At 35.7% G+C, this 13,013-nt stretch overlaps 1 protein-coding gene across 9 annotated transcripts in view; it reads right to left on the reverse strand.

Moving 5' to 3' along the window:
* OSBPL6 (oxysterol binding protein like 6) overlaps window positions 1-13,013 on the reverse strand; it is a 106,647-nt gene that overhangs the window by 8,695 nt on the left and 84,939 nt on the right. For 7 of the 9 annotated variants that reach the window (XM_064719006.1, XM_064719011.1, XM_064719008.1 and 4 more), the window contains 3 exons: window positions 12,777-12,903; window positions 12,120-12,242; window positions 653-11,213 (listed from right to left, as the gene is read on the reverse strand). In XM_064719006.1, the coding sequence (XP_064575076.1) occupies window positions 11,105-11,213; window positions 12,120-12,242; window positions 12,777-12,903 (359 nt within the window). In that variant the 3' untranslated portion in view covers window positions 653-11,104. Of the gene's footprint in view, window positions 1-652; window positions 11,214-12,119; window positions 12,243-12,776; window positions 12,904-13,013 lie in introns of those variants that run through there. The other 2 variants (XR_010441125.1, XR_010441124.1) reach the window with 1 other exon arrangement.

Raw genomic sequence — 13,013 nt, forward strand, 5'->3', positions numbered from 1 at the left:
TCCCAACCAAATTCTTATTTTTCATTATGCTTTCATTTTAAGGGCTGAACAGCTGACAAGAACACATAATGGAAAAACCTCAAAATCCCACATACTGTTATTTTTCCAAGAGGCCAGACAGGGTGGGTGTCAAGTAATTATTTTTTTTTTCTTTCATTTCCACTTTTTTCAAATCTATTAGAGAATGTCAGGAACAATTTTTTCTACACCCTCTCTCAAAACTTGAGAAGCATACTGCAAGCTCCCTTTAAAAAGAAAAAACACAAAGAAAAAACTGAATTGGGAAAAAAAAAAGAGGAAAAAGGCTCTTATCAGCTGCAATATGAAGATATAACTAGGAACTGCCAAAAAGAAAATTACGTTCTTTGAGACTGCATTTGGTAGTTCCTGACAGATGTAAAGAAACTGCACAAAGAATCACATGGGAAAAATTTTATAAAAATATTCCTGCAGTGAAAAAAGGTTAGAAAGGAAAAGCCACCATTTCAGTGCTTTTGCTACCACTATCACCCACCTCTTCAAAATCAATCTGTAAAATATATATTAAGAATTTTATGATTAAAAATCAATTTATCTAACTAGTTACAAATAGTTTATTCAAGAACCATTGCCTCAAGTGTTTCTTATATTAATAAATCAGAACACAGATGACAGCAGTTTAAACAGTGTACATTGAGATTTATTAGAACAAGCACTAATAGCAGCAGTGTACAGAGTGATGGAGACAATGTACTGTATGCACTGAACAATAGTAATTATACAATTGCACTTCTTCAGAGATCTATTAGAAAATGCTTTTCAGTAAACAGTTTCCCAAATCTAGCATTGTTTGGATTTGCCTCTGAGAAAAAAAAATACAAAAAATATGCTTTATCTTTTTCTTTTTGGTAAGGCATTAGCAACATTCATTGGCAGGCTACACAAGTCATTTGTACATGCATTATCCAATTACATTGCAACAGGTAAAAAGAGCATCATGTTTCCTCAAAAATTAGAATTGTGTGTATGCTTTGGACACAATATCCTGGAAAATCTGACTTAGCCTGAAGGAAACAGATGACATCTTTTGTTACATTTTAGAGCACAACAAAAACTATAGCATAGCCAAATTCAATTTTTATTTCCTACCAGAAGCTGTAGGACCTCCTTTAGCTGGAGTTGGTATTATGGGTATCGTGTATACCACATACATCACTGGAATAAAGTCTTTGTTATTATTTCTTGTTTACTCTTCCCCCCACTACCACCTCCCTGAATGATGTGGCCAAAGGATGCTCAGCTGTAATCAATATTAACTACTGAATGAGCCTGGGCTTTATTGCATGAGAGGTAGTCAGTGTGAGGCCCCATCTGCTCTCTGGATTACTACAACAGTACGTTCAAAACCAACTGACAAGTGCAAAGACACAGAATAAGTGTTGCAGCTGCATTACATGGAAACTTAAAACTGTTTTATTACTGCTCTTTTCTGGCTAGGTTTAATCTCAGAAGTAGCCAGAGAACTCAAAATACCAAAAGAAAGCAATTCTATGTATGTGCTGAAGCCTAGACGGAGAGAGGCACTTTCTCACATTCATCCTTTTCTGGGCTAAGATAAAGAGTGTGCTCTTTGTCTGCCACCCCTGCTCCACAAATCAGAAAGGTTAGACTCCTTTTTTTCACTGGCATACTGTGCTAAAAACTCCCAGCTCTGGGCTGGCACCATCCTGGGGAAAGTATAGGGAAACAGGAACAGGGATTGCAAATATTCTTACAATTAAGCTTGCCAGAATGAGACATAATATGATGAATTGTTATTGTTTTAATGTACTGTTCTTTATTCCAAATGTCAATATCTAACTGAGCTTTGCAGAGACATGAAGTTAACTTGTTTTTAAACTACAAGCTCCAGAATAAGACTCCAAAATCCAAGAGGAAAGTCAAATATATTACTTGGAGTGGCAAGCAGTCAAACCAACTGTATTTCACACATTTTATCTTCCACAACACAGCGCACAGGTTCAAAATTAAGCTTAAGGGCAACTAGTTGAATACCTAGGCTTGACTGCACATTAGGCCTACAGCTGAAATATTTTTGGGCAGCTAGATCATCCACTCACCTGGAAGCTCACTGGGTTCAAGGGGAACGGAGTACCAACAGCAGCTCAGCCTCTGTGTGGGCACTCATTTGGTTAAGCATGTAGGAATTAGAAATCAAGCGCTACAAAACCTGGGCTAACCAGGTAAGCCAGTACATTGTTTTCTTAGGAATGTCACTGTAGAGCGTTTTTATTTGAACTTAAGCATCTACATCTTTTAAACTGATGTGAATGAGAACTGTTTGCAATGTTAACGCTAAGTACACATCGATGCCTGTCAGAGTCCAAGCAGATGGAGCAGGAAAAAAATCTGATGTGCATTGCTGATTAACTCCTGCAGTGAAATAAGTCTATAGATTTAGAATACACAAATTATATATACCCTTCCTGTATTGCTCCTCAGCTCCTGATGTTTACAAATCATAAGCAATAAAATTGCTTTTACAGGCATAATCACCTCATATTGGGAATCAGAATTAATAAGATGTAAAGAATCATCATGAAGACATCCCAAACTTGTGAATAGTCAAGAGCAGATGAATAAATTTGCAGGAAATCAATCAAGAACAATGAAAAATATTTTTTAATGTTAAATTACTGAATGTACTACAAAGGACCAAACATATGCTTTTAAAAACTGCTATACTATAAGTAGCTTATATAATTTTCACTACAAATATCTGCAAATTAATTTTCTATTAATTAGAGTTATTTAAATTATGGTACTGATTTTTTTTTCCAGTATCCTATTCTTCATCATCTCATTATGGAAGTCCACAGCAAACTTTTGAGTACAAAATTGGGAGTGCTGCATGTAAGGTTTAATACTGAAATACTCAGACAATGCATTCTGCTACATTTGGGTAGATTGGTACATAAATGCTTCTCAGTGCCTTTCTTTCCCTTAAGTAAATTTCTTCTCTTGCTTTCAAATAACAGAAAAAAAATTATCTGGTGCATCTAAGAACTCAGACTCTTTCTCACTACAGTCTGTTATTTCCCTTTAAAACAGACACTATCTACCCACTACTCAAAAGTAGCACTGGCTCTGTATACTTCTAGAAAGCAACTTTTGCCTTTAAATTCACCTTAAAAACCACAAAGCAAATTTCTGCTTGCCCTTGTACCTGACATAATAGCATAATCACAGCAGAAAGACTCTGAGGATCTTCTTTTTGAGGTAAGCTACCCAAAGAGGCATACAAGGAATCAACAGATATGGTTTGTTTTGCTTGTTTTTTCAGAATGAGCACATAGATATGGGCAATCAGCAAAGAATGCTCTTTCAGCTCCTTAGGTTCTGACATTTTGGCTTGCTAAAGAATTGGCACAGGGCAATCTACCACCTGAAAAGTTGTTACAAGCAAAGAAGCTCAATAAGGCAGTATAAAAATAATAACTCATCTAAACCTTACCCTTCTAATGGCATTCTGAGAATATGAGCAAGGTAAAAATACTAAAATTACAACATTTCATACATGTGCACATGGGATCTAATCACACCAAAAAAGTGTGATATTATTCCCAATTTATATTAGCTTTGTGCAAAAGTGAGAGAAAGTATAGAATTCTTTGCTGTTGAAATACTGAGAAATTACAAATCACCAGTTAATTATATGAAGAAAAGTAGACAGAGACCCAAAGAAGAGTCTTGCTACTGGTTGCAACAAATAAAATATACAAACAGAACTATCACAGTAGTACAGCACTATTATAATAATCTTCCTTGATACCACAGTAATTTCATTTTATGATGGCTTTTCATATGCTAAATAAAGTATCCCTTTAGACAATCTAGCAGTAACAGATAAAGAACAGGTAGCTTGCTATGCAGTTCTGGGGAAGAAAAATATTTCAGACATCAAATGCTGGCAGCCTGACTTCTTACTTATTTTACAGTAAATGACATAGACACAAATCCATATACAAAGAAGAATCCCACTGGAAAAGCCCACTGATATAAATTTTTGGCCTGAGAGTGAAATTTTAGTGGTCCACCCTAAGCAGTAGACATTTAGCATGACATGAACACCAACCTTCCTGTCTGCAGAATTTCAAACACGGTTTACTTTGTAAAAATCAAACTCCATTGGATTAATTCTTAGTGCGGAAAAAATGTTTGAAAGTAGTCTAGAAATTATTAAAAAGGAACAAGAACAGTGTCTTTGCTAATTAGATATAAAGCTTACTAGGGCAGAAGTTTGCATTTTTGCCTGCATACCAAAATATACTCATCAGCATTTATTTTTCTGCTCAGTCAGGTCTTCTGTGAGACTTAGCAGAAAAGAAAATTTGTTGTGATCTCAATTTGTTATACTGTATCTCAACTACTAAAGAATCCAAGTAGCACTTATTTTAAAAAATAAATGGACTTATTTTCTAACCTCAGATTGGAATGACAATTTTCAATGTCAACTTCAAGATAGGGGATAAAGTAATTTTAATATATTTATTGTGATCCAATCTCAAAATATTTTATAAAATATTAAGCAAACACAAGGATAATAAAAGATATAATCTGCATTTCTTCCACATAGTTAAAGAAGCTATCCCGAATTTTCCTTTCCCTAGAAAATACTGAGGATTAACCTTGTATTCACTATGTTAATGTTACTTTAATATTCCTTGATCAAGTGACTTTAACAAAGAAAGAGAGAATGTTAAGTACAGGACTAGCACACAAGAAATCTGAGTTTGCAGTCCTGACTCAACCACTGATTATTCTTGGTGGACATGACAAAGCAACCCTTGGGACACAAGCACAATCCTAAAAAGAGATGCAATTTCAGAACAAGAGGTTGCATGTGTAGCTACACTGACTGGCACCAGAAGCAAGTAGCTCAGTGAAGAACAGTTCTGGCTGAATATTTGCCATTGTGTTCTGCTCTTGCAGAGCAGAACATCATTTTGATTCTCAGAGAATTTACCCATTCCTGAGTTTCTGAAGGAATTTCCTCATTTTCTGCATGCCTAATGTTTGGGGCCAGCAACATTATATATCCTCTTTTACTAGTGCAGACTACTAAAACTAGTAGTCAATATGAAAATACATTTTAGTGTTTCACAGGAGACATCTGAGTCATTGCTCCAGGAGTACCAATAAGTAGCTTTACCATACTTCAATGAGTTATTCACAGATCAGAAAGAACATATTACACACTGCTGATTATATATTCAGAGTATGTAACTGTCTTTCTTATCCAAATTACCAGGACATCTTGAGCCAAATGCTGGCTACAGTAATTCTTTATTTATGAAAGGAGTAAAAACTTCCCTTCACCTTCAGCATTAATTCTGAGAAAATGTCTCCAATCTTCCCTTTTTTCATGCTGTCATGGATCAGTGGAAAGAAAAATGGTATTAAGATAACTAGCCTAAAACAAATTCAGCAGCTCTGCTGACAGTTTAATTCCTACAAGTTATAAAACTTTCTCCTTTGTTACATCTCACACTGACAAAACTCCTGTGACAAGTTTCACCATTCTGCATTGTTGTCTCTCCCTTGCCTTTCTTTTCTGAGGTTTAACAAAGATTGCAAGGAAAGTTAATTATTTTTTTTAATTAGAGATGGCGAGTTTATAACACCACAAAATTTGACAAAATAGGAGGCTGGTATATAAAACACAAGTACATCAATATTATTTTTTAAACTTGCAAGAAACAGTATAAAAATCCTTTTATAAAGATACTTTTCAGTTTAATGAAAGAAATATATAATTTCTACTAAAGCAAATAAATAAAGGTTTTAAATACCCTAGTTTAAAAGTAAATAACGTGTTTACTTTTGTAAGTGGATTCCTTACAATATCTAATACAAAAATAAGATAAATTGCTGTAAATGTGCAATTTTTCTGACCTTACTCAGATTTGCAGCGCTCTCCTGGGTGCCAGTCACTGTTGTGATGGAGCTTATGGAGATACCGTCACCAGGAATAATTAGACCTTTATTAACACAGTCTAGATTCTTCCATTAAAAAAAAAAAAAAAAAAAAAAAAAAAAGAGAGGAAAACGAAAAAAAAACCCTATGCTTTCTTCACAAAAATACTGACTGGTATCCAAATTACCATAAAAGTAAACAGGAATGCTGAAGTAGAAAATTATACTACTTTTTACACTAAATATACCTTGAAAATATCAATATATGCACTGAAGTGTAAATTTATGTTTTACACAGTTTTGATGACTGTTACTTAATGACAGAGAGAAAGAAAAAACAAGGACATGTTTTCCAGCCCCAGTAGCTGCCAAGGTAAGCGGTTATGGCATAGCAAATTTCCTGAGCTTTCTCATGGGTCTGTGCCTTACACAAGGTTACCAGTGAGGCCATTCCAGTGTTTCTGATACACTTTGGTCAATATTAATCTTATTCCCCCAAGTGGGCAAAACTCTCTAGCTTAACCCCTCCTAACATTTTAGCATATGAGTACAAACACACTTTCAGATGGATTTGATCTGAAAACATCTCCTTTGCTTTAATTATGCAGCTCCATTACTACTAATGGCATCTACAAATATTCATTCCTCAGATTACAACTGCTGCCAACACGGGTAAAATAGCTATTGTTTATTGTTGCACCAGAAAATGTCTAAAGACCAGTAAAACAAGGAGAGCACACAAACATTCCCTTTACTAGCAAGAGCAAGTTTTGCAATACAGAGAATGGATATATTCAGCCCTCTTGGTTATTGTGCAATTGCAAGTGAACCTCTCCTCCCCTCCAGGACATTTCTAAAAATTCTGATTTTTTAAGGAGAAGCTCAGTGTAAGACTGCAATTGTGCTGGGCTCCACTGGTGAGAGGTGACAAAATCCCATTCCCTCCATGGGGAAACAAAGGACATGGCCCAGATGCAAACTGCTCACAGGTGCCCAGAGCTGCCTCCTAGTTTGCCTTAAGGTTTGTGTAGTTTGTTTCCATAAAGCACTGACAGTGCTCAGTAGGGAATTAAGGATAATATCTTCCAACACTGTGCCATGTTCACATACTGCAGTACTTGACATATGCCTGGCATGTGCTACTCACACAAACCCCACAGGTGCCATACAGGCTTATTCAGTCAGAAGTTCAAAAGGAGAAAAAAGAAGGGTAACATTATTTGTATGATGAAAATACTATTATAATGGAAACTGCACTTTTAAAGCCAAATACAAAAAAGTTTATTTCATGCAACTTACATCTGTCTAAAATTAGAATGGGTGCCTAGACGACTTTTTAATCACAGTGATACTTCATGAAAATCAACTCAAATAATCTTTTCCTGTGAGATAAAAATTTCTAATATGCCAAAACTCTGCCATCTTGGTAATACTAATCTAAAATAAGAATGAAGCTATTTAAATCTTTGTAAGACATTGCATTTGATGAAAATAGCTACTATTACCTTATCATATCCAAAGTACCAGAACAAGGAAGAAATTAAGGTACACTTTTAAAATATTAATAGAAAGTACAGATTGTTATTGTGAAACTAAAGCATAAGTATTGTGTATTTTTATACAGAAATGAGTGTTTTGAGAAAACACAGGAGAAAAGCATATGTCTTTGAAGAAAAAGAGCTTCTTAAATTGCATTAAAAGTTTTATGTGCCAATGATATATACTAATTTTCAACATTTACCAAGCATATAGCAATTAAATCTACTGAGTTGGATAGTGTTTTTCATGCCTTCCAAAAGGAAATATTGCCTGGATGAATGGAGTGAGTGGGGCTGAAAGCTGCTTGAATCCCAGGCTGGAAGGATTTCTGCCCTGCTGGCAGCCAGCAGTGAGGACAGCCCTGCAGGGTCAGTTCTGTGGCCATGACAATCAGCATCTCACCAGTGACCTGTGCAAGGACACGGTGGTACATGGTAACTGTTCACAGATGACAGCAAATTAGGAGGAGGAGATGGCATGCCAGATGGCAAAGCTTCAGCTAGAAGGACACTGCTCAACTTGAGGACTGGAAACACTTCACAAGGTTCAACAGAAATGAAAAGTTCTGCTCCTGGAGCAGAAAAATCCTGCGTGCCGGGAAGAGATGTCTGAGCAGCAGCCTTGCCAAAAACAAGACAGCGTTCACACAAAGTGCCAGCCTGCAGAACAGCCAGTGGTGCACTCTCCTTGCAGCATGGGATACTCAGCTCCGCACTACACGGGCAGGGGATGGGGAAAACTCACCATACCCTCTCACTCAATGCTAGGAAATGTCACAGGTTGGCTAAAAGTTATAACTTGGATAGAAGCCCTCATATCTATCCACCTTAGAAACAGCACAAAATATTCCATGATGTCTGCCAATGTTAGAGGAAAAATGCAGTAACAGATTTTACACAGAATACAGAGAATTATGCACTATGAGAAACTGCTTCATGGTACATCTGCTTAAACTTTTTCATTTCTGATATAGACTGCAAATAGCTTGTGTTGCATCATTTAGTGTCTTTTCTACTTACTAAGTAACTAATTTAACATCCTTTTGGGTTAGAAAGTGCCTTCAATAGAAAGATTTAGCATTTCACAGATTTTCTAGAACTTAGAAATGTTAGCATTATTTTTCTTTCAATGAATGTCAAATGAACAATTGTAAAAAACAATTCAGTGATAGCATTTTTAATGTCCACCAAGTTTCAGTTTGCATTGCAAATAATGTCATTCACAGAGCACTGCCAGAATGCTGTAAAACTAAAGACCTTCTTTCTGTATTTAAATTAAAGATTTGAGGACATGCAGTTCTGTCCCTCAGACGTGCTTGCAGTCATACACAAATAATACTTCCTCATATCACAGTGAACTGCACACAAGGACTGGAGCAAAGGATGGGCAAATGTTTAATAGAGTTGGCTTTAAAGAAAACTACATAGAATAATTAATTGCTATTTTACACACAATGTGCCAATTTGATTCCTGATGTAATATTGTTAAAGCAAGCAGGATGACCTTAACCAAATATTATTTAAAAAACCAACTTTGATATATGAAAATTTTCTTATAATAAATTTTCTTATAATAACAATTGCAGAACTAAAGAATAAATCAGACTAGGTTCAGCTAGGAAAGAGAAAGATAACATTCTTTGAATAACTTAAAATTTTCTTTGGAAGAAATCCCATTAATCTACATAGGGATTTTTATACCAAATTTTTATTAAAAATTCATGTGCAGTCTCAATTCATAAAAAGTCTACTTAATATTTTCTGTAGGTTTTCATAGTTCTTTCTGACAACAGAAGTGTGTGAAGAAATTGGAACTGATTAGCAGCTAGTTGCCCTGCTAGTTACTTTGCTATACCATCAACATGGAGGTCTAAATTTATCTTAAATGACCAAAGTAATCTCAGTTGTATGGGGACCTGACTCAGAAAAAGGAAGAAGCAGGCTGAGAGCTGGGGGTGTGTGGTAATGCACTGACAACTGTTCAAGCAGCTCTGCTGGCAGATCACATACCTATCTAGTAATTTTATTTTGGTCTCAGGACTGGAATCTTAAATAGAAAAATCATATGTCATGTATGTGCAGAAAGGAATACAGAATCTGTTCATGAAATCTAACCCATCACCAGTGGTGGGATGTGTAACACATGCACAAATGGAAGACTAGATCATACCATATGGAATGTAGCTCTCATTTAATAAGTTACTGGTTTTTTCTTTTATTAAGATCTGCCCTCCTACTGTTTAATGTTTCAGAGATTTTCAAATAGAAAGTGCCAAGTATTCTCCCACTTATATTAACTGAGGCTTAGCAACACATAAGAGACTTTTTAAAATCAAAAAATATAGAACCATTTTATGAAAAAATGTAAAGTGTATTTTGCACAAGAGCTGTTTTGGCAACACAAGTAGAAGTTGTTAGCTATAACACATGGGAGCCTCTGCCATACTCTCCAACATAATTTTACATAAGAAAAGTGGATGGGGAAAAAAACAGAGCCAGGAAAATAAACAGAGTGTGTGGCAAAAAACAGTTGCATTTACAGTACCATCCAGCTTCTGGAGAGAAGCCAGAGACCTTCACATGAAATCCTTCTGTGCTTTTAACACTGTTGCAAAGCTTCAGGGACTTCTAATTGTATCAACAGTTAGGGGAAAATGAGATTCACTGAGAGATCTATATCCAGGCAGTACTAAATGTGATGACTGCATCTCAACATCAGTCATTCAGAATATGAACTTTCTGACTAGCAACTCATATGCATTTACCAAAATTGAAATTCAACCAGCTAGCAGTTTCTTTTCAGTCTGATTATACAGTCAGCATCCCAAAGCTAAAGCACGTACAGTATGTCTCATACCTCTGAAATGCAGTTAGATGTTTGGTTATCTTTTGATTTCAAATAAATGCAGGTCTTCCAGTATTTATATTGTGATAAAATTCTAGAGCTTTAAAAATCTGCCCTTCACACAAGCCTAAGCATAGATATTTTAAAATTATTTAATGTACATCTTCATATTTTGTTAAGGCATGAACAATGGCTTATGAATGGGAACAGCTTCCAGAAAAGCATCTTTTTGACAAAGGCCAGTCCAAGCACATCACACCAAAGGACTAACCTGAAGCCAGAAATGACAGTGTTGTGACCCAAGAGTTTTTAACAAAAATAGCTGAAACAAAATGGAACTTTTTTCTATTTTTCTTTTTTTTTTCTTTTTTTTTTTTTTTTTTTACTTTAAATTGTATTACTCTTAATGTCTGTTTAAAGCACCGGTTGCAGTTTTGCGCTTACCACCTCTTCTGAGTGACTTTGGATGCTTCATCTGCTTCTTTATTTCTGAATTTTCAGTGTATGAAACTTTACAAGGTTTCTGTTTCCTTTTTTTTCTTTTTTTTTTTTTAGTTTTGATGGCTGCTGCAAAATTAGAAAGATCCAGAAGTGGTCAGGGGCCTGGTCTAATGCACTTCCAAAAGTCCATTATAAAGATGAATATAAATGCATATGATATGATTTTTCCGTAGACCCACAAACCACGCTTAGCTATAAGAAACATATTGTGCATAGTTATTTTTTTTCTTCAGAGTGATATGTTTACTAGGTCTACATTCTCAGTTCACCAGAGTACAGGAATGTCTACTTTACTAAAGCCAGGATCCTTTCGCAGTTCCCAGTAGGTTTCATTGGTAACCCAGGCTTCTCTTTGATTAGCGTCAATTACTTTTCTGTAGAAAGGGAAAACAAAAAGAGATAAAGAGACAAAAAATATTGCTCTTATGCAATATAAAATCAAAATCCACACTTCTCTGGTCTAACCCAATATTAAATCAAATTTCATAATTTTAAAGGACACAACAATCAGAAATTAAAAAACAAATATCAGTCTCTACCTATATCAAAAGCAGAAGACAGAAGACAGCCGAGACTGAAAATCTGTTGTTTGATCTGTGAGAGCAGGTCTTAGATCCACCTAAAACCCCTTTCCTCACTACAGATTCTGATTATGTGAAAGGGATTATCCAACAGATATAGCTTACAGAATGTAAGCCTTCAACCATTTATTTTTTTGTCTCTGTATTTTGCTTATGTTTTGCTACAACTGGATCGAACACATTCAGTCTTTTCACTTTTGATTCCCCATGTTAGACATGAGGCTACTTGGTATGACTATTCCTTGTTTCAGAAGAATGCTTAACTAAAAAACAGCCAAAAAACACCTTCATTCAAAAATGAATGTTTTTTAAGTGTATACATATACATTTATACTTATTAACATCTTGTAGGTGTGTATATATATATGTATGATGTTGCTGTTCAGGTCATATGGTATTACTTATCTAGGCAATGACTTTAAAATGTCCCTAGTTAAATCTTAGATCCTAATATTATACTTCTAATTCCACTTCAGTAGTAAGGCTTATATAGCTGAGGCCCAATATGAGAAAATGATCATTCAATTATGAATCTTAACTGCTGTGTAAAAATTGCTTCAGAGAAGCAGGTGTCAGATATCTTATTATCTTTCTTAAAACTTTCATGATTCTCAGTCTGTATTGGTGGTAATTCTTTTAGTACTTCATCCAGTTACAAGCTGGAAAACAGAGACTTACTACTCAAATGAAAAGACTCACTTAAAAAACTTGGGTACATATTCAATGCCGTTTTCTTCCATGTACCGCCTCCGAGCTCTCTGGAGTTCCTCTATTCTTTGTTTCTCAGATGCTGCTGCTTCTATATTTCCTTCCTCCAGAAGCCTGTAGGAATAACAGCAGGCTGTATAGCAATCACACATTGTCTAGTCCAAGGGATTTTCCAGCTCCCATCATCACAAAAGACAAGCAGAAGCCAAGCGTGTTGTCAGCGTTGCACTTTCAGACCCAGCCTGAGATGCGACTCCCCAGTTATGTGCACCTGACCTACAGCCTAAGGCACAGGCTTTGTTCAGCAACTTCAACATATCACACTGAAGGACTATGAACTGAGAATTTGGAGGGAATTAGTGCTTATTCCATTCATAGCAGAAGTGCACAGCATTTCAGAGCCTGTTTTCCAGTTTGTCATGAGCAATCTGCCCCAAGGTTGCACTACAGCTCTATAGCATCAACAAGAAGCTTTCTAATTTCCCTTTAGCTGGGTTAAGCATAAATTTGAGTGCAATACTATCTTCTCTACTAGCAGAATCCTCCACAGCTTAATTCAGACTGCAGTGAAGATACAGACAGAATTCAAGACAGCCAGACTCAGCCTTGAGCCCACCAAATATTAAATATATAAATAAGCATTCTTGCCTTTGATCTGGCCTGAATCGTGCATCTGTTGCAGGGAGAAGATCTTTCAGTAAAGGATCTAATTCATTGAGCTCAATGGCAAACCTTGTGAAGCCATAATAACGCTCATAATTGGTTGGCATGGAGCCTAAATATATAAGACAAAGAAAAAAGCTTTTAAGCCATTACTCTGAATATGCAAGAGATTCCTTTCTTTATACACTTTTAACAGAAAAATAGTTAATATATTTTACTCTT

The sequence above is a fragment of the Zonotrichia leucophrys genome, chromosome 7 (genome assembly GCF_028769735.1).
Source record: "Zonotrichia leucophrys gambelii isolate GWCS_2022_RI chromosome 7, RI_Zleu_2.0, whole genome shotgun sequence".
Taxonomy (NCBI): domain Eukaryota; kingdom Metazoa; phylum Chordata; class Aves; order Passeriformes; family Passerellidae; genus Zonotrichia; species Zonotrichia leucophrys.